This window comes from Scyliorhinus canicula, chromosome 13, assembly GCF_902713615.1.
Source record: "Scyliorhinus canicula chromosome 13, sScyCan1.1, whole genome shotgun sequence".
NCBI classification, from domain to species: Eukaryota; Metazoa; Chordata; class Chondrichthyes; order Carcharhiniformes; family Scyliorhinidae; genus Scyliorhinus; species Scyliorhinus canicula.
Window position 1 is genome coordinate 144,504,714 of NC_052158.1, and position 27,814 is coordinate 144,532,527.

At 49.7% G+C, this 27,814-nt stretch overlaps 1 protein-coding gene across 1 annotated transcript in view; it reads right to left on the reverse strand.

The window, feature by feature from the left end:
* The window catches only part of LOC119975655 (glutathione hydrolase-like YwrD proenzyme), a 76,138-nt gene that overhangs the window by 11,742 nt on the left and 36,582 nt on the right, over nucleotides 1-27,814 (reverse strand). Inside the window, exons 5-10 of the mRNA XM_038815437.1 lie at nucleotides 25,373-25,376; nucleotides 16,903-17,055; nucleotides 14,172-14,264; nucleotides 8,707-8,719; nucleotides 5,117-5,281; nucleotides 1,884-2,056 (exon numbers count right to left, since the gene is read on the reverse strand). Of these exons, the coding sequence (XP_038671365.1) occupies nucleotides 1,884-2,056; nucleotides 5,117-5,281; nucleotides 8,707-8,719; nucleotides 14,172-14,264; nucleotides 16,903-17,055; nucleotides 25,373-25,376 (601 nt within the window). The remainder of the gene's footprint in view (nucleotides 1-1,883; nucleotides 2,057-5,116; nucleotides 5,282-8,706; nucleotides 8,720-14,171; nucleotides 14,265-16,902; nucleotides 17,056-25,372; nucleotides 25,377-27,814) is intronic.

Below are 27,814 nucleotides of genomic sequence, written 5' to 3' on the forward strand. Positions count from 1 at the left end.
ATTAAGGTTTTGCCGAATTAAACTGGTTTAGTTGTGTTCTGTCTTTCTGTTTATTATACAATTCTTAAATTCCATTAAACCTGGCTGATAAGGAAAGCTGATGTCTTTGTCAAGAGAAATGATTGACGTTGGTGCGCAATCCATCAATCCAACAAGGTTCAAATCCAATGCAATCCCTCTCCGGGGCAGATTTACAATGAAATACACTGTGCATAGGCACAGGACACCATTAATTAAATCTGTCTCAGATCCCTCTGACATCTCCTTTGAACCACGTGTGGCAATTGCAAAACTGAAGTGGCAAACCCCTGATTTCACCAGCAGATGGAGCTGTGTACCATTTGTTTCCTCCTACTGACCGAACATGAGTGGAAGTTCTCTCTCGGTGCATAAATGACCTAATCTGGGCGGAAAGTACAGTGTTCAGTCAGATTTCTATGTTTTAAAACATTTGTGATTGATCAACCTTTGAGACAGTCAACACCAACATCAAGGGATGTATAGTACAGGCAGCTAAATGCAATTGAGGGAAAGATCTGTCATGGTGGAACTGACTGGCAGAGATGGTTACTTGCCACTTGCAGGTGGGACGTCCTGCCGCCCACCCATCCCCCCCTCTGGGGAAAAAGGGCTGGGTGCGGAGATGACACCTGGAAGCTGGCAAAGCTGGCCTGAAGCGGAAAATCTACGCACTTGCCCACCTCCATGCCCCCATTGGGCCCCAACACCACAGCCCCACAGCCTCCAACTTCCCTTCCCAAGTCACACACCATCCTCAATTGGAATTATATCAGCCGTTCCTTCACTGTTGCTGGGTGAAAATTCTGAACTCCCTCGCTAACGGGTGTGATAATAATCTTTATTGGCTTACATTAACAGTGCAATGAAGTTACTGTGAAAATCCCCTAGCCGTCACACTCCAGCGCCCTGTTGGGGTACACGGAGGGAGACTTATAATGTCCAATTCACCTAACAAGCACGTCTTTCGAGACTTGTGGGAGGAAACCGGAGCACCCGGAGGAAACCCACGCAGCCACAGGGAGAACGTGCAGACTCTGCACAGACGGTGACCCAAGTGGGAATCGAACCTGGGACCATAGTGCTGTGAAGCAACAGTGCTAACCACTGTGCTACCGTGCCGCCCACATACACATCAACCACAGAACCTCAGGAAGGCACCTTATCATCACCTTCTCAAGGGCAATTAGGAATGGGAAAATGCCTTGCCGACAAAAACGACTTATATTTATTCAGCACGTTAATGAAACATCTCATTGACACACAGGAGCATTGTAAAACAAAGTATTGGGGGGCCGGTTTAGCTCACTTGGCCAGACAGCTGGTTCATGATGCAGAGCGAGGCCAGCAGCGTGGGCTCAATCCCCTTCCTGGCTGAGGTTATTCATGAAGGCCCCGCCTTCTCAAACTTGCCCCTTACCTGAGGTGTGGTGATCCTCAGGTTAAATCACCACCAGTCAGCTCTCCCCCTCAAAGGGGAAAGCAGCGTGTAGTCATCTGGGACTATAGCGACTATACACACAAAGGATGACACCGAGCTGCATAAAGAGATATTAGGACAGATGATTAAAAGGGAGGCATTCTTAAGTGTCTTACAGGTTTAACATGAGGCAGAGGCAAAGAGGTGTCTGAAGATAATTCCAGAGTTAGGGGGAAGACAACTGAAGACATGGCCACTAATGATAGAGCAATGTCAACTGAGAATGCAAAAGATGCCAGAATTAGAGGATCACCGATATCTCAGGGGTTTGCAGAGATAGGGAGGAACATGAAATAGTGCCACCTAAAGTAATGCTAGACAAAGCAAGTCACATAAAAGTAGAGCGACAAGTACCGATCACAGCACGGTATAAACTGGCCTTTACCTGCACAAGACCTTGAGGTTGCATGAACCCACCCATCACTCCAAAGCTACACAGAAGTTGTCCAGTGGCAGCAGATGTGGCAAGAGCGCGGATGATGGTGTGGTAGGGCCGCTTTCCTGATGCTAGGCAGTTTGGGTGCTCTGAGCTCAGTGGCAAATTGGCGCCTCTGTTCTAAAACAATGAGTGAAAATAGAACAATGTACCAATTCTAAAAGAGAAATTATATGGCGCCATTCACAAATCTTAAGATTTTCAGCCAGTGAGGTACATTTTGACCGTGCAGCCATGCAGTGGCCATTTTATGCACAGCAAGATCCCCACAAACTGCAATGGGACATTAATCAGATCACCTGTTTCTTTATGCATGCTGATTGAGGGACAGATGTCAGCCAGGACACCGTGGAGAACTTCTTTGGCTTTTCTTCGGATTATGGCCATGAGATTTTTTACACCCCCTTGAGGGGGTGGGGGGGGGGGGGGGGGGTCACAGAGAGACTTGATTTAATACAAGGTTGTAGCCCCTCAGTGCGGCTTTGGGAGCACCCTACCTGAATAAGGCTCTGCACACCCAATTGTCTGAATTGTGTGTGCGCTATAAATCCTGTGTGATTATTGCGAATAAAAGCAGCCGCCAAGAGATGCAAGCGTGTGAAAGAAACATTTGCTGGCCAATAAATATTTGATATCGGTTCCACAACCCTCCTCTGGTTTAGATAACTCTGGTATCGCCAACCCCTTACTGTGCAATCCTGCTTCTGCTGCCAAGGTTCAATAGAATAACAAGCCAAATAAAATAGATTAAGGAGTGATCATTAGGCAATAATAGGTGTAGCACAGGAAGGAAAAGTAGATAATGAAGTCCATGGCTTTATGGTCTTGAGGGGCAAACTCACATACACAGAGGTTACCATGATCAGTGGATATCTTAAAGCACTCTACAGACAACGGGGTACCTTTTGAAATGTAGTCACTGTTGCAATGTATCAGATGTGGAAGCCAATTGGCCAGAGAAAGCTGCCACAAGCGGTAATGTGACAATAGCCAGATAAATCCATTTTTGTGATGTTTACTGCGGGATGGATGTTGGCCAGGACATCGCTGACAGTGCAACCCTCCCTCCGCACTCTGTGAGACTCCAGTCCTGGAGTGGGAACTGAACATCATGTTTTTAGATTTGGAGGCAATAGCGCTACCAACTGAGCCGCAGCGAACACAAATTGGTTTAGCACACTGGGCTAAATCGCTGGCTTTTAAAGCAGAACAAGGCAGGCCAGCAGCACGGTTCAATTCCCGTACCAGCCTCCCCAAACAGGCGCCGGAATGTGGCGACTAGGGGCTTTTCACAGTCACTTCATCGAAGCCTACTCGTGACAATAAGCGATTTCCCCCCCCCCCCCCCCCCATTAACCCTTTCATGAATCTGGGCTGTTCTCTCGGTGTGGAGTCAGTAACTATACAGGATGGGCTTCCATTGGGACCTCCACCATGAAATGGCCGCCTGTCACTACCATGCAGGAACCTAAAGAAAAGGTGACTGTTTAATTGGGATGAAAGAGGCCCGAAGACCATGAGAGAGAGGTTTTTTATTTGTCTTTAGATCTCAGATTGTGCCAAGCCTGAGAAAGGATATGTGTTTGTGGCTTGAAGTGAGGCACCAGTAGCTTCACTATCACTGCTCCAGCCTCCTCCACCCACCCCCCCCCCCCCCTCACCCTCCTCCTTCTAATCCTTCTCCTGAGGCTCTGGTATCAATAAAGAAAGACAGGAAAATGGGTCAGTTCACTGGCCCCAACTGGGACACCGGGGGCGGGATTCTCCGACCTCCCCCCCAACCGGGTCGGAGAATCCACGGGTGGCGGCGTGAATCCCGCCCCACCCCTCCGATGCCAGCTGCCGTATTCTCCGCCGCCAGTTTTCGGGCGGTGGCGGGGACCACGCCGTGGCCGGTCGGGGGCCGTTGGCAATGCCCCCCCCCCCCCCCAGCAATTCTCCGGGCCCCAATGGGCTGAGCGGATGTCGGTTACTGGCCAGTCCTGCTGGCGTGAAATGGACATGGCCCCACACGGCAGGACCTGCGGTCCTCGGGGGGGGGGGGGGGGTATCCGGCCCCGGTTTGGGGGGGGGGGGTATCCGGCCCCGGGAGGGGGCCCATGGTGGCCTGGCCCACAATCGGGGCCCACCAATTTGCAGGTGGGCCTGTGTCGTGGGGGCACTCCTTCCTTCCGCGCCGGCCTCTGTAGGGCTCTGCCATGGCCGGCACGGAGAAGACACCCCCGTGCATGCACCAGAACACGCCGACCAGTCCGCGCATGCGTGGGACCACGACGGCCTTTCGGCGCCGGCCTAGCCCCGGAAGTGCTGAGGATTCCACAACTTCCAGATTGACGCCGGAGTGGTTGGCGCCATTTATCTACGCCGGCATCGGACCATCGGGGGATTCGGGAGAATCCCGCCCCGGGAATAATTCCCCTGCCCTTCTTCCTGATGGAGCCATGGGATCTTTCACATCCACCCAAGCAGGCAGATGGGGCCTCCGTTTTAAATTCTCACCTGAAAGATGGTGCCTCTGTCAGTGCAGCACTCTGTCAGTGTCGGCCTTGACTGCAGGCCCCTTTGTCAGCTCGCTCCCTGCATTTTGAACCCCGCTGATTTAGTGTCAAATAATGAAAGGAAAATCAAACCTTCAGAATAGAAATGAGGACGGTGCACCAAACTGATGTTTCCATGACTGGGAAGGGCTGGGGGTGGGGGTGGTGGTGGTGTACTAAACGCTGTGAATATAAATAGTCACAACTAAATCCAACAAGGCACTCAGTGGAAACTTTCAATTTGGAACGTGCTACCAGCTGATGTAGTTGAGGCGAATAGTATAGTTGTATTTATGTAGAAGTTAAATAAACATATGATAAGAATGGAATGGAAGAAATGTTGATAGAATGTGAGGAGGCTTGCGTGGAGCTTAAACTCTGACAGTGGGCCAAATAGTCAGCTAGTGTAATGTAATTTCTATGTAATATTGGGATTTCTACTCAAGCACCATCGGTCACACCCATTAACACCGTCTGTGAGTTATCAGGCTCACTGTTACTGTATGGGCCATTTAGTTCCCTGGGCCGCTATTCCCTAGAATGCTCTCCATGTATAGTCTAAGCAGGACCTCATGTTAGAGTATAACTTCCCGTTGCTAAGTGAAAAGTGTGTGCGCGCTGTTTGATTTTTGTTTTTGCTCATAGGTAAGGCAAATCCGCAGCCTTCTGGTACAAGTCCAGTGCCAAAGTCCGAGTCGTTGCTATTGGTGAAAGAGCTGGCATTTCCCTCCGTATCCACTGCTGTAAAGTAAACAGTGTCACCACCAGCCCCGCAGGGGTTGCCATGGATACCCTGACTGTTTCTCCTAACTATCCACAAGGGGCAAAGGAAACAAAAAAAAAAGCAAGAAGATGGCACACCATGAGCCCTGAAGCGAAAAATTCATTATCTATTTATTTTTGAAGATTGTTACCAGTAAACTAAAAACAAGAGCACATCCAGTCATTTGGAAAAAAACAGTGAATCATGTTTAAGCCAAGAGAAACCCAAGTAGTAAGCAATCCGATTAGGACCTGAAGCAGACCCAAAGTTCAACATTATTTACAATTAGTTTCTATTGGACCATCGCATCATTTCCACTGCATATCTCTTTGACTTGGCATCAGTATTGTCACCCCTCCAGGTAGTAAGGCTTTGAACTAATTTAAGTGCATACACTCTTATCTAAGGCAAGCAAAGGACCCTGGCATTCGCCAGCACCTCATCGAAATACCCAGCTGCAGAAAGATTAGTCCGTAAATAACCTCTTTTTGTAAAATGAGGTCGTGGTTTAATTTTGATCCAAATATTTGAAAATGGGACACAAGCAGAGGGATTTGCGGGGGGTTCTCTCGGATGTACAGGAACAGGAGTAGGCCACTCAGTCCCTGTTCTGCCATTCGAGTGGCTGATTCGGATCGTGCTTTGACCAGCTTTGCTCCACATCCCGTACACCCTTTACTTTACTTCACAAAATGTCTATCGATGGCAGTCTGGAAATGTTCTCACCCTCAGTGTCCCCACACTTTAAAGGAGGGAGGTCCAGATTTTCTAAAACTTATTCTTCCCTCCTTTTATTCTTCCACGGGCTGTGGATGGTGCTGGCAAAAACCTGCATTTGCTGCCCATCCCTATAGGTGTGAACTGAGTGGCTTTTCTGGGCCATTTCAGAGGGCAAGTCATCCACACTACCACAGATCTGGACAAGGTATGGAAGGCGAACCCGGATGAGTTTTTTAAAAATATTTTTATTAAGGTATTTGAAAATCCTTATAAAAATAACATAGACAATGACATCAACATGGTATAATAAACATTTCCCCCCCCCCCATATCAATCTTCACACACCCCAACCACACACCAAAATCCGGCCCTCTCCCCACACCCCCCCCCCCCCCCCTTTGGAATACTGCATCTGCTGACATTTTAATTTTCCCCGAGAAAGTCGACGAACTCCCGCAACCTACAGGTGAACCCGACCATGGACTCTTTTAAGGCGCACATTATTTTCTCAAGACTGAGAAACCCAGCCATTAACCCAGGTCTCTACACTCGGGGGCTTTGTGTCCCTCCACATTAACAAGATCCGTCTCCAGGCTGCCAGGGAGGCAAAGGCCAAGATGTCAGCCTCTTTTGCCCTCTGAACTCCCGGCTCTTCCGACACTCCAAAGATCGCTACCTCCGGACTCAGCACCCCCACCCGTGTTTTTAGCACCGTGGACATTGCCTCAGCAAAACCCTGCCAAAACCCTCTGTGCTTCGGGCATGCCCAAAACATGTGGACATGATTTGCTGGGCTTCCCGCGCACCTCGCACACCTGTCCTCTACCCCGAAAAACCCGCTCATCCTAGCCGCTGTCATGTGTGCCCGTTGGACTACCTTGAATTGTATCAGGCTGAGCCTGGCACATGAGGATGTATTAACCCTGCTTAGGGCATCCGCCCATAGACCCGCCTCTCCTCCTAGCTCGTCCTCCCAGTTGCCCTGAAGCTCCTCCACCGGAGTTTCCTCCGCCCCCAAAAGCTCCTGGTAAATATCTGATACCTTCCCCTCTCCCACCCAGGTACTGGAGACCACTCTGTCCTGTATCCCCCATGGCGGCAGCAGCGGGAAGGCCAGAACCTGTTTTCTCAGGAAGTCTCGCACCTGCAAATACCTAAACCCGTTGCCTGCTGGGAATTCAAATTTATCCTCCAAAGCTTTCAAGCTGGGAAAGCTCCCATCGATAAATAGATCCCCCATCCTCCTAATTCCTGCCCTTTGCCATCTCCGGAACCCACCATCCAGCATTCCCGGTACAAACCGATGATTATTATAAATCGGGGTCCAAACCGATGCTCCCTTCACTCTCTTCTATCTCCTCCATTGCCCCCAGATTCTCAGAGCCGCCACCACCACCGGACTTGTGGAGTGTCGGGCCAACGAGAATGGAAGAGGCGCCGATATCAGTGCTCCCAAACTGGTGTCTTTACATGACGCTGCCTCCATCCGCTCCGATGCCAACCCCTGCCCAATACCCACTTCCTGATCATGGCTATATTAGCCGCCCAGTAGTAATTGCAGAAGTTCGGCAGCGCCAACCCACCGTCCCCCCGACTGCGCTCCAGCAACATTTTCTTCACTTGCGGGGTTTTACCCGCCCACACAAAGCCAAAAATAATCTTATTCACATGCTTTAAACAGGCCTTTGGGATGAAGGCGGGGAGGCACTGAAAGACAAACAAATATCAGGGGAGGACCGTCATTTTCACGGTCTGTACCCTCCCCGCCAGTGATAGCGGGAGCATGTCCCATCTCTTAAAGTCCCCTTCCATTTGTTCTACGAACTGGGATAGGTTTAATTTGTGTAGTGCCTCCCATTCCCGGGCCACCTGGATTCCCAGATACCGAAAGCTCCTCCCTACCATTCTAAGCGGCAGCTCTCCCAGTCTCCTCTCCTGCCCTCTTGCCTGGATCGCGAACATCTCGCTTTTCCCCATGTTCAATTTATACCCCGAAAAATTGCCAAATTCCACCACGGTTCATATTACTTCCCCCATCCCCTCCAATGGGTAGAGAAATCGGCCTGTATGACCCGCATTGCTCCGGATCCTTCTCCCGTTTCAGCATCAATGAAATCGAGGCCTGCGACATTGTTGAGGGGAGGACTCCCTTCTCTCTTGCTTCGTTAAATGTCCTCACCAGCAGTGGGCTCAATACCTCTGAAAACGTCTTATAGAATTCAACCGGGTAGCTGTCAGGCCTCGGACTACACGCCCTCCAGCCCCTTGATTATTCACTCAATCTTAATTGGGACTCCCAGCCCTTCCACCAGATCCTCATCTACCCTCAGGAGCCTCAACTGATCCAAAAACAGCCTCAGCCCCTCCAGCCCAGCCGGGGGTTCTGACTCATATAATTTACTATAGGAGTTTACTATAAACACCTCGTTCACCCCCGCTGGGTCCAGGACGTATTCCCGCCTCTACTCGTTACTTTACTTATCTCCCTGGCCGCTTCCCTTTTCCTGCGCTGGTGTGCTAACATTCTGCTAGCGTTTTCCCCATACTCATAAATTACCCCACTTGCCTTCCTCAACTGTTCTACCACTTTCCCTGTGGTCAACGGCCCAAACTCTACTTGTCAGCCCAAACTCCACCCGGCGCTCCCTCAGTAGCCCCGTTTCCAGGGCCTCCGAGTATCTCCTGTCCACCTGGAGTATCTCCTCCACTAGTCTATCCCTCTCAGCCCGTTCCGCCTTTTCTCTGTGGGCACGTATCGAGATTAATTCCGCTCTGACCACTGCCTTCAAAGCTTCCCAAACCGTCGCTGCGCAGACCTCCCTGTATCATTTGTTTCCAGGTAGTTCCGGATGGACTTGTTAACCCGCCCACAGATCGCTTTGTCTGCTAGCAACCCCACATCCAGTCTCCACAGCGGGCATTGTCCTCTCTCCACACTAACCCGTAGATCCACCCAATGAAGGGCATGATCCGACACTGCAGTTGCCGAGTACTCAGTATCCACCACCTCCGGTATTAGCGCCCTGTTCAGAACAAAAAAGTTGTTGCAAGAGTATACCTTGTGGATATGTGAGAAAAAGGATAACCCCTTTGCCCTTGACCCTGCAAACCTCCATGGGTCTACTTCCCCATCTGTTCCATAAAATCCTTCAATTCCTTTGCCGTAGCCGGCCTCCTTCCTGTCCTGGATTTTGACCGGTCCAATTCCGGATCAATGACTGTGTTAATGTCTCCTCCCATGATCAGGTTATGTGACTCTAAGTCAGGGATCTTACCTAAAACCCACCTCATAAATTCCACATTGTCCCAATTCAGAGCATATATGTTCATAAGTACCACCCGCACCCCCTCCAGCTTCCCACTCACCATTATGTACCTATCCCCCATGTCTGACATGATTCTCCCTGCCTCGAATGCCACTCGTTTATTGATCAAGATCGCTACCCCCCTGGTCTTTGAATACAGCCCTTAGTGGAACACTTGGCTGACCCACCCCTTTCTCAATCTCGTCTGGCCTGTAACCTTTAGGTGTGTCTCTTGTAGCATTGCCACGTCTGCCTTCAGCCCCCTCAAAAGCGCAAACACACGAGCCCTTTTGACTGGCCCATTCAACCCTCTGATGTTCCATGCAATCAGCCTGGTCAGGGGGCTTCCAACTTTCCCCCCACTCCCGCCGGCTAGCCATCCCCCTTTTTAGGCCAGCCTCTAACTCGTGCCCGCCGCCTCCTTGAGACCCCATCGGGCAGTCACCATTCCCGACCTCCCATTTGTCTCCTAGTAACAGTTCCTCCTCTGTCAGCAAAGCAGCTCCCCCCCCCCCCCCCCCAGCAACAACACTAGAAATCCAACCCCACAAGTTAAGCACCAGCTTATCACCTGCTCACCCCCCATTGCGCTTCCGAGAGTCAGCTGACCCATGCTGACTTGATAGCGCCCGCCCCTGGCACCAAGCAGTCTGTCTCCCCATTGCCCAGATGAGTTTTTAACAACACTCGATGATAGATGTCTGGAAAAAAAGAAAAAGAATACAACATAATGTTGTATACTTTGTCTTTTCTACCAGAATAACCTGATGTAGTGTGGACAAAGAATATACCTATCAAAAGATTGAAACAAAACTAATTTATCATTACACTACTAATTAAATGAAGTTCACACACTCTACTGAGTTATAGATGATAACAAATGATATTGCATTTGTATTACAGTATTCAATATTCTATCAATACACTATGACTTGACCTTGTGCTATATATCTCTAACTAACTTCACTTTGCTGTCCATGTTCACTTCAGCTTCTCCTCTCAGCTTCTCCCAGAATTCCCTTGAGAGGCTGTCTTAAAAACAGTGAATTAGTGACGCTCTCTAGTGTTTGATTTACACATAGATGTGATTATTAACCCTTCACTATCCTGACAATATACATATCATTGCAGAGGGGACACGAGGAAGAATGGTTTTACACAGAGGGTAGTGGGTGTCTGGAAATCGCTGCCCGGGTTGGTGGTGGAGGCAGAGGACCTAAACGCTTTTCAAAAGTACTGGACCTGCACCTTAAGTTCCCTAAGCTACAGGACTATGGGCCGGGTGCAGGAAGGTGGGATTATAAAGGCACCGGGGCGTTCACGGGCTGGCATGGACAAGATGTGCCAAATGGCCTCGGTCTGTGCTGTAGCGTTTCTATACTCGTATAATACTGAGTTTCATAACAAGAGGCATATATTATTAAAAAATTGACATGTAATGGTGAATCTATATAGCGCTTCAGTGAAACCCCACCAGTTCTGGAAGGCAAGAGAAAATACAAATTAAAACTTGGAAAACTGGGGCTGTTTTTATTAGGACGGGGTAAAGGGATGATTTATTTGAGGTCTTTAAAATTGTGAAAGGGGTGGGACAGAGGAAATAGTTGATATGCAGCTGAGAGTCTAGAAGAAGCAAACCCTAATACATGAGTTGAAATGATTAAATAATATAGAATGCGTAATGTCAGGCTGGTCCTTGCAGGCAGATTAGGGGTAAAGGCCTGTCACTGGGGTGCAACCAGAGAGGTGAAATGGTTGTGTTGTAAAGAGTTTCAGAATTTTCATGTGATGACCTTCAGATTAAAAGAAGCACAGCTACCTGCACAGTGGCACAGCGGTTAGCACAGCTGCCTCACCGTGCCAGAGACCCAGGCTTGATTCCAACCTGGGCTGGTTTAGCTCAGTGGGCTAGACAGCTGGTTTGTAATGCAGAACAAGGCCAGCACCGCGGGTTCAATTCCCGGGCCAGCTTACCTGAACAGGCGCTGGAAAGTGGTGACTAGGGGCTCTTCACAGTAACTTCATACTTGTGACAATAAAATATTATTATTATTAACCTTGGGTGACTATCTGTGTGGAGTTTGTACGTTCTCCCTGTCATAATATACACCAGTATATCATGGTGCAGACACACACTGATGGACACACACAGGGACCAATCAACATGTACAAACATCGCAGCCAATCACCAGTTAGAATACACACACTATAAAGGCAGAGGGCACCACGGTTCCCGTTCATTCTGGGTGCTGCCTCTGAGTGTAACAAGAACTCATCCAGCCCAGCACAGACTCACGCCACGTGCTGAGAGAATCAACTGGTTCGGACAAGGCTAAGGTCTCTAGTTTAAGTTAGCATCATTTAGACCCACAGTCATCGTGTGTTAGTTAGTTAGAAGTAACTAATAAAATTGAGTTGAACCTTCATCAGTGTTGGAAGTGTCTGTTCATCTCTCAAGTCTACAGTAGCCAACACTTCAATAACCTGCACAACCCTGGACACTTTGGAGGATATTTAACATGGCCAATCCACCTAATCTTCTCATCTGTGGACATCTTTGATTCTTGAAGACGATACGAAGATTGGTGGAGTTGTGGATAGTGAGGAGGGCTGTTGTCAGCTGCAAAGAGACATAGATAGGATTCAGAGCTGGGCTGAGAAGTGGCAGATGGAGTTTAACCCTGAAAAGTGTGAGGTTGTCCATTTTGGAAGGACAAATATGAATGTGGAATACAGGGTTAAAGGTAGGGTTCTTGCAATGTGGAGGAGCAGAGAGATCTTGGGGTCTATCTTCATAGATCTTTGAAAGTTGCCACTCAAGTGGGTAGAGCTGAGAAGAAGGCCTGTGGTCTGCTAGTGTTCATTAGCAGAGGGATTGAATTTATGTGCCGTGAGGTGATGATGCAGCTGTACAAAACCTTGGTAAGGCCGCATTTGGAGTACTGTGTGCAGTTCTGGTCGCCTCATTTCAGGAAGGATGTGGAATCTTTGGAAAATGTGCAAAGGAGATTTACCAAGATGTCGCCTGGAATGGAGAGCAGGTCTTACGAGGAAAGGTTGAGGGTGCTAGGCCTTTTCTCATTAGAACGGAGAAGGATGAGGGGAGACTTGATAGAGGTTTATAACATGATCAGGGGAATAGATAGAGTAGACAGTCAGAGACTTTTTCCCCAGGTGGAACAAACCATTACAAATTTAAGGTGAATGGTGGAAGATATAGGGGGGATGTCAGAGGGTAGGTTCTTGTAGCCACCTGGGGTGACCACTGCCCAACACAAAATGGAAGATTGCAAGGAATGCAGGGAAAATGGACATGTTGTAAAAGCAAGCAGCTTGCAAAGCGCTTGTATATACAAACTACTGCAGAAACCAGTTTTGACTGCTGCAGAAACCAGACAGCACTGGAAACAAGTTAAACACAAATCGATACATTGAATGGAAGGCCAGACTTTTCGGCGCCAAAGAAGTCCAAACCAATAAGTCCCAAGAACCGCCCCAGTGATCGAGCGACTGCCCCGTTATTGGGGAATTCAAATCAATCGATTGGGAAGAGACCCAATTGATTGCGAGAGTATAGAGGGTCCGCCCAGGTGGGCGCAAGACCCTGAGAGGAGTATAAGACAGAGACCGCGACGCCAGCTCTCTCTCTCTGCCAGCCTCTCCTTGACCAGCCAGCCCTCCCAGCAGAACACCGTTGCAGCAGAAGAACCGTGAGGAGGAGAGGTCTGGACAGCAGCCGCCAAAAAGTAAGTCACAACGCACGCTACGAGAGTAGACACTCCTGACCCCCTGTAGTCCATAACTACTGGAAGCCTGCAGACCCAGGACAAAGCTAGAGGCTGTTGTTCCCTGATCCGGCAGTCCCCTTATCCAGAAAAGTATTTGGCCTATTAGTGGTAGGATTAGCCTAGTCTTATAGTTGTATATGCATGATTAGTAGATTACTGTAATATAATAAACATGTCTTGTTTGAACTTACTAATTGGTGTATGGATTTATTGCTTTGAACTTGACCTTGAAACTTGTGGCGGTATCTTAACGATACCTGGCGACTCCAAAGCTAAGGAACGAAACAGAGCCAAATTGAGTGTTAAGCACACTCACCCAGAACGAGCAACATTCTTTACCCAGAGAGTAGTGGGGGCATGGAATGCTCGGCCTGTGGAAGTAGTTGAGTCGGAAACATTAGGGACCTTCAAGCAGCTATTGGATAGGTACATGGATTATGGTAGAATAATGGAGTGTAGATTAATTAGTTCTTAAGGGCAGCACGGTAGCATTGTGGATAGCACAATTGCTTCACAGCTCCAGGGTCCCAGGTTCGATTCCGGCTTGGGTCACTGTCTGTGCGGAGTATGCACATCCGTGGGTTTCCTCCGGGTGCTCCGGTTTCCTCCCACAGTCCAAAGATGTGCAGGTTAGGTGGATTGGCCATGATAAATTGCCCTTAGTGTCCAAAATTGCCCTTAGTGTTGGGTGGGGTTACTGGGTTATGGAGATGGGGTGAAGGTGTTGACCTTGGGTAGGGTGTTCTTTCCAAGAGTCGGTGCAGACTCGATGGGCCGAATGGCCTCCTTCTGCATTGTAAATTCTATGATAATCTATGATTAATCTAGGACAAAGGTTCGGCACAACATCGTGGGCTGAAGGACCTGCTCTGTGCTGTATTTTTCTATGTTCTATGTTCTATGTTCAGGTACTAACTTCTTCCAAATCCAAACCCCTTTCTGCATCATAGTCTCCTAGACACCACTTGCTCTCCATTTCATATCACATAATAATATTTCATTGTGAACATTTTAAGATTTATTTTGCAACTGGGTGCAGGCAAAGAGGATTAGTTCTGGCAGAGAGATCAGGTCACCAGCATCTGCAGGCTTCGGGCCTCAGTCACTCTCAAAGTCCTTTAGTTTCTATCTTTGATGTTAAAGTTCTCCAGTATGTTTAAGACCATCAGAGCAGTGAACCCCTTTCCATTTGGAGGAAGCTCCCAGGCCATTAAACCCTGAAAGTCAGAGGGAAAGCAGTCGAGGATAATAACCTTTTGCAGCTTATCTTTTTAAAAAAACAATTCCAATTAAGGGGCAACTTACCGTGACCAATCCACCTACCCTACACATCTTTGGGTTGTGGGGGTGAGACCCACACAGACACGGGGAGAATGTGCAAACTCCACGCGGACAGTAACCCGGGGTTGGGGACGAACCCGGGTCCTCGGTGCTGTGAAGCACCAGTGCTGACTACTGCGCCACTGTGCCACCCTAACTTACCATCTTTTCTTGTTAATCATCCAAGTAAAATCTCTTAACACAGCCAATAAAGCTTTTTTTCTTAAAACTACAAAATTATAGAATAATAGAGCACAAAGAAGGCCACTTTGTTTTCGCATATTTTCACATCTGTACCCCTTTTTTGAGATTAGAGATTAGTGAGGGGTATTTGGGGGGGGGGGGGGGGGGGGGGGGGGGGGAGGTGGCAGAATTCCCGAACTGAGTTTAAGCCTGTTGTTCCACATAATGAACATTCCTTCCTTGGTCAACAAGTCCTGGGATTGGAATTGAACCCAAAGCTTCTTGTCCAATGGTAGAACAAGGCTATAGGGCCTCCTGGAGACCAACTGGCTCATTCTTCCGAGCCCCAGAGAACACGGACCCAATTTACTCAGCTTCTCTTCATATTACAACCCGACTAGGGACTTTCACAATGACATCATTGCAGTGTTAAGTAAGCCTACTTGTGGCAATAATAAAGATTAGATTAGAATGAGAGGTGATCACACAGGAACACGCACGTTTATGAAGGACTTGGCAGGATAGATACTGAGATGGTGTTTCCCATGACTGGAGAATCTAAAACGATGCAGCAGCATTTCAGGATAAGGGGGTGATCAATAAGGACTGAGATGAGGAACAATTACTTCACTCGAAGGGTCATCGAACCTTGGAATGCTCTAATCCCCCATCATTGAATATATTGAAGGCTGAGACGGATAAATGTTTGGTCTCTCAGGAAATCGGGGGATATGGGGAGCAGGTTTCAACTTGGGCTGAACCCAAGATCAGTGTTCCGAAGGTGTATTTTGTTTTTAGATATTAGTGAACGTTTGCAGGAACAGTGAGAACTCAAATCTCTCTTTCATTGATAAAAACTTTTTACGTTTCGTTTAAGGTAGAAGAAATTAAATACGACAAAGAACTATCTTATACTTCAGCAAATTAACAATAAGCCCTTAGTCCCTCAAAAACTGGAAACCCAGAAGCATCTGATTCCCCTGTAATCCTGAACTTTACCGAGGCCTGTTTCCCAAATAACACCCATAAACCTGCTGGTCAAAGCTAGCCAGTGACGACCACACCATGGTCTTTGGTTCAGCGAGGAAAAATGATCTTTTCAGGAACAGGCTTCAGCCTTCAGCTCATGCATGTCGAACATGAGGTGTTTCGAGGATGACTGCCCCTCTCTCTTCTGCTGTTGCCTCTTTAGCACCTCATCTGGGTCTGTCACCTGTCTCTCAGCTCAGAGCCCTCTATGACTACTGAAATTTTTCAATTGTGAGGAACACCCGGTTTCTTCGCTTTGCTCTTAATTGCGGCCCAGACATGGTTACAAAATGCATGGCAGTTTGATTTTATTTGTGCAAAAAGCAATGGGCTGGATTCTCCACCCTCACAGCCATGTGTTTCTTGGTGGCGGGAGTGATGTGCCGGACGTTTGCGATGGGATTCTCTTCTCCCGCCGCTGTCAATGGGAATTTCCCCAGCCAACATGGCTTACACAAACAATGCCATCTTCCCTAGCCCCCCTTCCTCTGGTTCTCCTGCCCATACTCGCCACCCCCTTTGGCTCCATTTCTCCCCCTGCTGACAGCCCAATTTTGCTCGAAGAAGTTGATGAACGGCTGCCACCTCCGGGCAAAGCCCTGCAGCGATCCCCTCAAGACGAATTTAATTTTCTCGAGTCTGAGAAAACCCGCCATATCGCTAACCCATACCCCCGACCTCGGAGGTTCCGTGTAACCTCCAACCCAGTAAGATCTGTCTCCGGGCCAACAGAGGGGCAAAGGCCAGGCCATCGGCCACTCTCACCTCCTGGGCTCCCGGATCTTCCGACACACAAAGATCGCTCCCTATGGACTCGGCACCACCCTCAGCTTTAATACCTCTGACATGATGTCACATGGTTCGCAGGACCCCCCCCCCCCCCCCACCCCCCCCCCTGCAGAGTGCCCACACCTATCCTCCACCCCCTCAAAGAACTTGCTCCTCTGGGCCACCGTCATGTGGACCCTGTGGACCACCTTGAATTGTCGGCCGGAAAATTCTGACTAACATATTCATTTTACTATCATCTAGCATTTTAGGACACCAGCTATGGTTGTGCTGAATAGCAGAATGGCTCATCGGGCAGTTTGGTCTTCACCGACTCTTACTTCTTTACATTCTAAAATGGTTTCTCTCTCTCTAGATGCTGCCTGACCCGCACAGTATTTACAGCATTCTCTGTTTATATATTAACTTTCTGTTTGATCTGTGCTAATGTGCTAAGCCACCCTGAGCACAGTTCACCACAGAAACTCTCCAGTTATTCCTCGACTTGATTATCATTAAATGAGCAGATCATCAAACATAAATTGAGACACTTACTTTATAGTCTGTGAAGGATGGTGTAACCTGAGTGATGGTGTGCTCCTTTAGATCATCAAGATGCATCACCCCACCTTTCTGCTGAATGCCGTCTACGATGGCTCTTGCCGAGCGCCCCTCGTAGAACCCTCTCTTGCCAGACTGAGCAAGTTCCTTCATGAGAAACACAATGCACACCTACTTCAGAAATCTTCCGCAGTCCATAAAGTAGAGAGGTTCCTGACTGAGTGGGAAGGCCATCAACATTGCCAACACTGCATCCAAGGACTGTCGCTCAAATGGATGCCTGGCTTGAAAGCATCTCTCAGAAACAATGCAACAAGGATTTAGGGCAGCACTGTAGCACAAGCGGATAGCACTGTGGCTTCACAACACCAGGGTCCCAGGTTCGATTCCCCGCTGGATCACTGTCTGTGCGGAGTCAGCACGTTCTCCCAGTGTCTGCGTGGGTTTCCTCCGGGTGCTCCGGTTTCCTCCCACAGTCCAAAGACGTGCAGGTTAGGTGGATTAACCATGATAAATTGCCCCTAGTGACCAAAATGGTCAGGAGGGGTTATTGGGTTACAGAGATAGGGTGGAAGTGAGGGCTTATGTGGGTCGGTGCAGACTCGATGGGCCGAATAGCCTCTTTCTGCACCGTATGTTCTATGCATGCATGTTCAATGATATGACAATCAACCATGGGTCAAACCTGATGATGCTCCATATGGTGAGTTTCTGACATCAATCATAAGAAACAGGATCATGATTAGGTCATTTGGTCCCTTCAGAATTCTCTGCCAGTCAGTAAAGATGATGGCTGCTCTGAGAGTGGCCATAACTCTAATTTTATTTAAACATTCTTCATAGGGTGCGGACATCACTGGCAAGGCCAGCATTTGTGCCAATCCCTAATTGCCTTTGAATTGACTGGCTTCTTCAGCTGGTTGAGAGGGAAATTAAGAGTCAATACCATTGCTGTGGGTGTGGAGTCACAATATAGGCCAGACCAGGTAAGTGTAGCAGATTTCCATCCTTAAAGGACAAACATTTTGCAACGATTGATGATAGATTAATGATCACCATTATACTCTGAATTTATCAATTGAATTTTAATTCCAGCAGCTGTCAAGGTGGATTTAAACCTATTTCCCCAGGACATTATCCCAGGCTCTGGAGTACTAGTCAATATTACCAATACACCACCATCTTCACTTGCCTGCCTCTCTAGCCCAGGGGTGGGCAAACTTTTCCGTGCAAGGGCCACATTCAGAAATTCACAATTTTAAAGGGCCGCATAGTATATTAAGTAAAATAATTAATATTTTAAATAGCCAAAGTAAAAGGTCTTTAAAGAAAAAAAAGCACATTTATTTGAAAAACAAAGTAACTCAGTAAGTAACAGAACAATGTCAATGAGAATGATGCATCTGACTGCAGTCATTTACCAGTTTGTTGAAATCAGGTGTCAAGTTGCTTGTGCTGATCCTTAACACTGACAGAAACACAGCCTAGCCGAGTCAACAATAAAAACGCACGTAGTGGGGTGGATGAGTGGGGCTGCCTTATTGGTCGGTTTAGTTGGGTGTGCGACCAATAGGAGTCCAGGTTACAAACAATAATAAGGCTTATTGTTTGTAACCTGGACTCCTATTGGTCGCACACCCAACTAAACCGACCAATGAGACAGCCCCACTCATCCACCCCACTACGCGCGTTTTTATGCGGCCCGCCAATGAGGTGCCCGGAATCATAACCGGCATTTTTGAAAAGCCGCCGAGGAAAAGCTGCTGAAGTAAATGCGCTTATTCAATAAGCGCATTTACTTCAGCAGCTTTTCCTCGGCGGCTTTTCAAAAATGCCGGTTATGATTCCGGGCACCTCATTGGCGGGCCGCATAAAAACCTTTGTCGGATCGCATGCGGCCCGCGGGCCGTAGTTTGCCCACCCCTGCTCTAGCCTGTGACTCCTTTGTAGATCAAAAATCTACCTATCTTAGCCGTGAATATATTCAATGGCGCAGCCTCCACTGCGCTCTGGAGAAGACCATAATGTCCATAAGAGCAGAAGTAGGCCATTCAGCCCTTGAAGTCTGTTCCGCCATTCAATGAGATCATGACTGATATGATAATCCCGAAATCCACTTTCCCGCCTTATCCTATAACCCTTGATTTCTGATTTTAAAGAGAATTCCAAAGTCTAACAATCCTCGGAGGAAGAAAATAGAGTAGGCAAGAAGAAACATTTCCCCCTGGTGGAGGGATCAATGACCAAAAGGCAGAGATTTAAGGTAAGGGGCAGGAGGTTTAGAGGGGATGTGAGGGGAAACTTTTTTTACCCAGAAGTAGATGTGAGTTTGGAACTCGCTGCCTGAAAGGGTGGTGGAGGGAGAGAACCTTATAACATTTAAGAAGTATTTAGATGTGCACTTGCGATCCCAGGGCAAACAAGGCTATGGGCCAAGTGCTAGAAAGTGGGATTAGAATAGTTAGGTGGTTGGGCCAAGTGCTAGAAAGCGGGATTAGAATAGTTAGGTGGTTGTTCCTGACCAGCGCAGACTAGATGGGCCAAAGGGCCTTTTCTGCGCTGAATGATTCCATGACTAATCTTTCTCTTTTTTAATTTAATTATGGCAAATGAGAGCAGAGAAGATGGTGGTGAGCCACCTCCTTAATTCACTGCAGTCCATGTGGTGTAGGTACACCCACAGTGCTGTTAGGAAGGGAGTTCCAGGATTTTGACCCAGTGACAGTGTTCCAAGTCAGGATGGTGAGTGACTTGGAAGAGAACGTGTACTTGGTGGTGTTCCAATGTGTCTACTTGTTCTTCCATTGGTTGCTGTTTTGGAAGGCGCAGTCGAAGAGGATTGGCAAGTGATTGTAGTCAACCTTTTCTCCATGTTTCGACCATTTTGTAATGAGGCCCAAAGTCCAAGTGGCCCAAACAGAACCCAACTGAGCTTTGGTGAGCAGAATGCCACTGTTGACAACGCCTTGCATTAGTTTGCTGATGAGAGTGATGGGGTGGTCACTGGCTGGATGGATTTGTCCTGCTTGTTATCTGCGCCATTTTCCACATGTTGTATAGATGCCAGTCTTGTAGCTCTCCTGGAACAGCTTGACTAATTCTGGGACACAAGTTTAATATTAAATGGAATGAATGGAATTGGCTGAAGACTGGCATTAGTAATGCTGGGGACCTTGTCGTCTCTTTGAAGTGGTTGATGGTTGTAAACATTGTGGTTACAGCACTTTTAATAAAAATTTTTATTATTATCACAAGTAGGCTTGCATTAACACTGCAATGACGTTACTGTGAAAATCCCCTAGTCGCCACACTCCGGCGCCCGTTCGGGTACACAGAGGGAGAATTCAGAATGTCCAATTCACCTAACCAGCACGTCTTTCGGGACTTGTGGGAGGAAACCGGAGCACCCGGGGGAAACCCACGCAGACACGGGGAGAACGTGCAGACTCGGCACAGACAGTGACCCAAGCCGGGAATCGAACCTGGGACCCTGGCACTGCAAAGCAACAGTGCTAACCACTGTGCTACCGTGCCGCCCCAACTTAAAGTTATTCATCCATGAAGGAAGATTAATGAAGCAAGGCTGACACCTGTGTTTGTGGAAGCTGTCAATCACAGCCCACTAAGAGAAATGAATGAATGGATTGCAGCTAAAGGACCTGAGGGGTTTAAACGGAGGTCGGTGCTTTTCTCTTTCCAGGAATGGACACGTGGTGCTCCGTCTGGCTGAGCCAGCAGGTGTGTGCCCAGGTGAGTGCTACAACAATGATTTTTTTTTCACTGCCCCTGTCTGGACTGCTCTCTCGCTTCCAGACGGGGGTCTCTTTTTTGGAGGGGTCTGTGGGGGGGTTCCTTTGTTAAGGGGTCTCTAAAGGGCAACCCTTTAGTTTGGGGATCTCTGTGGGGGGTCCCTTTAATTATGGGATCTCTTGGGGGGATCCCTTTAATTAAAGGGGTCCCTCTACCCAGGGTATCTATGGGGAGCCCCCTATTCAGGAGGTCTTGGGAGGAGCCCCTATCTAGGGGGTCTCTGCGGGTGTCTCCCATTTTAGGAGGTTTCTGGGGGGCGGGTGGTGGGGGGGGGGTGGCCTGATTGTGCATTATAGAGGGGTGGGTAGGACCCAGATCGTCTTTGGGGGAAACTCCCTTAAGGGGTTACCCTCTTGGCTCACCGCAAGGTCTACCACATTGGGGCCAGGCTGGTAAATATCAGTAGTAATCTGATTCCCGGCCCAGAGGATGGGAGAATTAAGAGGGTTCCGAAGACTTTGGTGCCCGCCCACAAAGTGGATGCAAATGGGTCATTAGGCCCCATTTGCATCCATTAGTAGCCTCCTGCTGCCGCCCAGGCGCGAACTCTGATTCCACTGGCAGCGGGTGTCCGGAGCATAGCGGTCGGTTCGGTGCCCGGAGCAAACCGCGATTTCGGCCGGGGATGCCCGATTCTCCACCCAATCGCGATCTGCACTGTCGGTGTCGCGGGTGGAGAATCCAGCCCTATATAAATAGAAAGTTGTTATTCAATTTAACGAACTTAGTAATTAATGTATTCAAATAATTTGTCAACACTACTCCAGTCCTATCACCGCACTGCTACCCCACCCAAGTACAAAAGATGTGCCAGATCCCCAAAATAAACTCTCTTTACTCATCTTAACATGATTATTGTCTGTCTCATTCATTCTGAACTTTCTTTTTCCTGTCTTGTGGGCCTTGTCAATCCTCCAATGGAGGAGGCAGTGGCGTAGCAGTATTCTCACTGGACTAGTAATCACAGAGAACCAAGGTATTGACCTGGGGACCAGGGTTTGAATCCCACCACAGGAAATTTGAATTAAATCAAATAAAAATCTAGAATGAAAGAAGTCTAATGTGAACCATGAAGTTTGAGTATCAAGTCGTGGATGACTCTCTCCTCTGGGGCTCACATTCATAATCAAAACTGGGTAGGATTGTTTCATTTAGAACTCTCACAATCTGCAGATATGGGGCGAAATTCTCTGCAGACCGTCGTAACGCCGATTTCCGGCGAGCAAAATTGGAGTAGATGACTCCGGCGTGGGGGCCTTCTTTTAGGCGGCGATTTTCCGTTCCCGGAGGGGCCAGCAGCTGACTAGTTTCACCAGCTGCGGAAGTGGTGAGACCCGGCGTTTTTTGGAGGAGGAGGAGGAGAGAGACTGACCCGGCGTTTGGGGGGGGGGGGGGGGGGGTTGCGGCATCGGGGGTGGGTTGCGGCATCGGGGGGTGGGTTCCGGCATCGGGGGGGCATCGGGGGGGGGGTTGCGGCATCGGGGGGGTTGCGGCATCGGGGGGTGGGTTGCGGCATCGGGGGGTGGGTTGCGGCATCGGGGGGTGGGTTGCGGCATCGGGGGTGGGTTGCGGCATCGGGGGGTGGGTTGCGGCATCCGGGGGGGGTTGCGGCATCCGGGGGGGGTTTGCAGCATCCGGGGGGGGTTGCGGCATCCGGGGGGGTTGCGGCATCGGGGGGTGGGTTGCGGCATCCGGGGGGGGGTTGCGGCATCCGGGGGGGGTTGCGGCATCGGGGGGGGTTGCGGCATTGGGGGGGGGGGGTTTGCGGCATCGGGGGGGGGTTTGGGGGCAGCGGCGTGCAGAAAGGGGGGGGCGACGGATGCCCGGGGCCAACGCACCGTCGCCCCCCCCCTCTGTACGCCGCTGCCCCCTGCCGCAAACCCCCCCCCGATGCCGCAAACCCCCCCCCCCCAATGCCGCAACCCCCCCCGATGCCGCAACCCCCCCCGGATGCCGCAACCCCCCCCGGATGCCGGATCTCTTGGGGGATCCCTTTAATTAAAGGGGTCCCTCTACCCAGGGCATCTATGGGGAGCCCCCTATTCAGGAGGTCTTGGGAGGAGCCCCTATCTAGGGGGTCTCTGCGGGTGTCTCCCATTTTAAGAGGTTTCTGGGGGGCGGGCGGTGTGGGGGGGGGGGCCTGATTGTGCATTATAGAGGGGTGGGTAGGACCCAGATCGTCTTTGGGGGAAACTCCCTTAAGGGGTTACCCTCTTGGCTCACCACAAGGTCTACCACAATGGGGCCAGGCTGGTAAATATCAGTCGTAATCTGATTCCCGGCCCAGAGGATGGGAGAATTAAGAGGGTTCCAAAGACTTTGGTGCCCGCCCACAAAGTGGATGCAAATGGGTCATTAGGCCCCATTTGCATCCATTAGTAGCCTCCTGCTGGCGCCCAGGCGCGAACTCTGATTCCACCGGCAGCGGCTGCCCCCTACCCCAACCACCCCCCCTCACCACCCCTACCCCCTTCACCACCCCTACCCCCCTCCAACGCCGCACCCCCCCACCTCCCACCCCCCACCCCCCACTAACGCCGCACCCCCCCCCCACTAACGGAGGAAGGAAGGGGGGGAGGAGGAAGGAGGGGAGACGGAGGAAGGAAGGGGGGAGGAGGAAGAAGGGGGGGAGGAGGAAGGAAGGGGGGGAGGAGGAGAGAGGGGCGGGTGTGTGGGTACCGGCCTTCAGAGGGAGGGGGACGGAGTGTGGGTACCGGCGTTGAGGGGGGGGGGACCCGGCGTTGAGGGGGGGGACCCGGCGTTGAGAGGGGGGGGACCCGGCGTTGAGAGGGGGGGGACCCGGCGTTGAGAGGGGGGGGGGACCCGGCGTTGAGAGGGGGGGGAACCCGGCGTTGAGAGGGGGGGGGACCCGGCGTTGAGAAGGGGGGGACCCGGCGTTGAGAGGGGGGGGACACGGCGTTGAGAGGGGGGGGACCCGGCGTTGAGAGGGGGGACCCGGCGTTGAGAGGGGGGGGTTGCGGCGATGAGGGGGTTTCCCCCGATGCCGCAACCCACCCCCGATGCCGGAACCCCCCCCCGACACTGAACGGCGTCAACCATCATCAATGGTTGACGCCGTTTTAAAGCAACTGTGATTTTCGCCGCCGTGACCCGTGGCCACGTCGGCGGGACTTCGGCCCATCTGGGCCGGAGATTTGTGGCAACTAAAAAAAAAATGAAATCCCGCCGGCGCCAGCTGTTTTCAGAGGCTGCCGGCGGGATTTGCACAGCGCCGGTTTTTGGCCGGTCAGAGATTTAAAAACCCTGCGGGAGCGGGAATAACGCCGCTGCCGGCCGATTCTCCGACCCTGCGTGGGGTCGGAGAATTTCGCCCATGATGTGGAGATGCTGGGGTGAGCACAGTAAGATGTCTTACAATATCAGGTTAAAGTCCAACATGTTTGTTTCAAACACTAGCTTTCGGAGCACTTGAAACAAACATGTTGGACTTTAACCTGGTGTTGTAAGACTTCTTAATCTGCAGATATGAAGGGGATTTCCAACCCCTTCGGTCTGGTTTTGGCTGTTAGTATCTCCAGTGACGAAAGGCTGGTACATATTCTCACTGCTACGCCCAGATCTGAAATATGTTTCTAATTAGCTGTTACAATAATGAAGCAAGAACAATGAGGTGTAATTCGACACAGGTTGACACAAACACACCTTAAGAGACAAGTTACAGGCTGGTACTACCCCTGTAAAAAGGTTAATCATTGTCAAATTACACAGAGGGAAACTAATTGGACATAGTTTCAGTTTTTTCATTGTAAATGATTTATCAAGTTCAATATGACAATAAAAAGCTCATTCAGATAATATACCTTCACTGCTAAAGGTTCCCTTTATTTTCTGTAATTATTGGAACTGGAATGTTTTGGGTTGTGCATTTCAACCTCCGGGAAACACATTCGCAGTTTAAGTGTTGCCAAAGTGACAGTGAAAGGTCACTGAGTTACAGAAAGGAACAATCTTCCCATTGATTAGACTTCAAAAATGAACTGACACGACAGTTGGGCCAATCACCCATGTGAGAACCAGAAAACGGAGCAGAATCTGGTTCCACCAGTTTGCACATTTGTTCATTTTTCACTCAAACATCATCAGTAAAACAGATGATCTGGCCTTGGTCACCTTGCTGTTTGCGGGTGCTGGCTGGGTGTAAAGGGGCCCGTTTCCCACATTACAAGAGTGACTACCCATCACAGGTACTTAATTGGTTGTAAAGTGCTTTGGGGTGTTCTAATCTAAAGTCTTGAAAAGTGCCAAATGAATGAAAGTTCATTCTGCTCTTCAATTCGGTCCAGGCAGTATGGAAACAATTCAAAGTAAAATACTTAAAGGCATTTTACAAGGAGACTGGTTGATATGCCATCAATGAACACACGACGAGTGGTGAACGTAACTGAGGCTTTAATAAACTAAACAGAAAGCCTTCTGGCCTCGGATCCCGAACTGAGGCAGCGGCGGAGACTAGCCACCTTTTTACCGAGCCCGAGGGGAGGCTGAGCCAGCAGGCAGTGGGTTTACCATATTACATATAATACAGTGTCAGTTTACTACAATACACATATTATATACTACAGTGGTTCGGACCCAGCAGGGACAAGCCCAGGCATGTAACAGTGCAACAGTACAATACGATACAGTGGTTTACCACACTGGTGGAATAGAAACAAAACTTGAGATAGAGTTGACAAACAGCATGGTCAAGGTGGCAAGGCCTGAGAAAGTATGCTAATGAAGGGGAGCAAAGTAGCAAGCGGCTTGGCGAGAGAGCTCGGGAATGCAGGAATGTAGGTGTAAGATCCAAGCAAGCAACCACAAGTGAACGACGTTGGATTGGAACAAAAAGTTTAATAAGACTTAGGACTTAATAAGCCGAAGGGTCTCCCCTGCCCGGCCTACCGAGGTGTTTATTCGCAGGGCCCTCCTGGTTAAGGTTTTCACCCCACTCTCTTCATCGGGGAAGATCGTATTCAGGTGCAGCCATGGGAGCCTAATGGTCCAAACCCCATGGCGTCTGGTGGGTTATACCCCCCCGCACCCTGCCCCAAGTCTGACACGTCGTCCATTTTGACGGCTGGAGGAGCCTGGTCCTGAGACCATTTTGCCCTGGGCTGCCTTTCCGATGTCCACTGTGCTGGGTCTGGAAGCACATGACGCCCTGGAGAGCGATGTTTTGGTGCCGAGCTGCGGAGTAGCAACGCCCCTCTGGGACCAGTCACTGCCACTGGATCCGCGCTGATTTTGGTCGGCTGTGTCTCCATGTCGGATTCCGGGTCCGAGGAATCGACTTCCTGTATCTCCAAGTCGTGGGGTATGCACACCGCAGGAGGTGGTAACTGTTGCTGTGTCGGAGGAGGAGACACCACTGGCCTCGGAACCTCCGGGTGACGTTCAAGTGTCACTTGGGCGCCGCCTTGGAGGTGGTCCACGTGCCTGTTTGATTCTTGCCCCGGTGCTCGCACCGAGAGCAGTCCGCACTGTTTCACCACAATCCCCAGGATCCATAGGGCACATTCAGCAAAACTTTGCACGTAGACCGTATTGCCCGCCGCGAATTCCCGGACAGGCCTGGTTCGTCTCGAGTCCGACCTACATTCCTACGGTGGATTTTTTTACGCCAATATCAGGCAGTACGAGGCTCAGTCTAGTGCGCAGCCGTTGCCCCATCAGCCGCACGGAAGGTGCTACCCCAGGGGTGGCATGCGGGCGTGGTACTGTAATAAAACAATAACGGGCCAAATGGGTCTGCGGAGAACCGAAGGGCTGCTTCCGAAAACCCGACTTGAAAGTTGGTACCGCCCGCTCGGCCAACCCACCCGAGGCCTTTTCGAAGTGGACCAAATCCTGAGGAATTAGCATCTCTTGCAGCGCCCAGTGTAAGATCCAGGCAAGCGGCCATGAAGGAGCGATGTTGGATTAGAACAAAAGGGTTAATAAGACTTTCTTAACTACACATACTACTCCCCAAAGGGTCTCCCACACCCGGACACAGTCGGACTGGAGTGTTTATTCCCAGGGACCTCCTGGTTAAAGGCTTCACACCCTCCTCAACGGGGAAGATCGTGTTCAGATGGGGCCACGGGGGAACCTAATGATCCAAACCCCATGGCCTCCAGTTAGGTTATGAGAATAGGGATTGAATGGCCTAATACCCAATGGTGAGACATAAAAGCAGAGGGAGAGGGACCGTCAGCCAGAATCAGAAGATTGTACGGGCTGGCCTGTAGTATTGGATGAGATTCCAGAGGTAGGGAGGAGAAGAATTTGATTAAGAAAGATGAGAACTTCAGAACCAATATTTTGGTCAGCAGGGAGACAATGTCAGCTCGTGAAGGCAGGCGTGGCAAGTGAGGAAATAATTGCGTGGGGTATTCAGAGCGTTCTGGATGATTTGTTTAGAATAGTGCTGGAAGAAACTGAGTCATGAGGTGACTCAGTGCTAAAGGAAACAATTACCCTATTTTTTGAACTGATTTAGAATAGACGGATCTAATTTATTGTTGTTCAATATGATTCACGTGGAAATGATCGACAACATTAATTACCTTGCATTTTAACAACAGCATTGATCTAAGGAACAACGGCCTTTTTTTACTGTTAGCGTAACAGCTCTTTGATAAGAAGAATTTTATTATCCAGCAACAAATCTGACGGTAAATCCTCCATGGAGTCTTTCTGTGCTCCAGTGCCACTGAACATTGCAGTTCTCATTTTTTTCAGATTTCCGTGTTGCCAGGACTCCACTATACGCCCATCTCTCCCCCAGCCCTCTGTACATCTCACACCCAGCCCTCTATACACCCAGTCCACTATACGCCCATCTCTCCCCCAGCCCTCTGAGATATACCCATCTCACACCCAGTCCACTATCCGCCCATCTCTCCCCCAGCCCTCTCTGTACATCTCACACCCAGTCCACTATACACCCATCTCTCCCCCAGCCCTCTGTACATCTCACACCCAGCCCTCTATACACCCAGTCCACTATACACCCATCTCTCCCCCAGCCCTCTGAGATATACCCATCTCACACCCAGCCCTCTATACACCCAGTCCACTATACACCCATCTCTCCCCAGCCCTCTGAGAT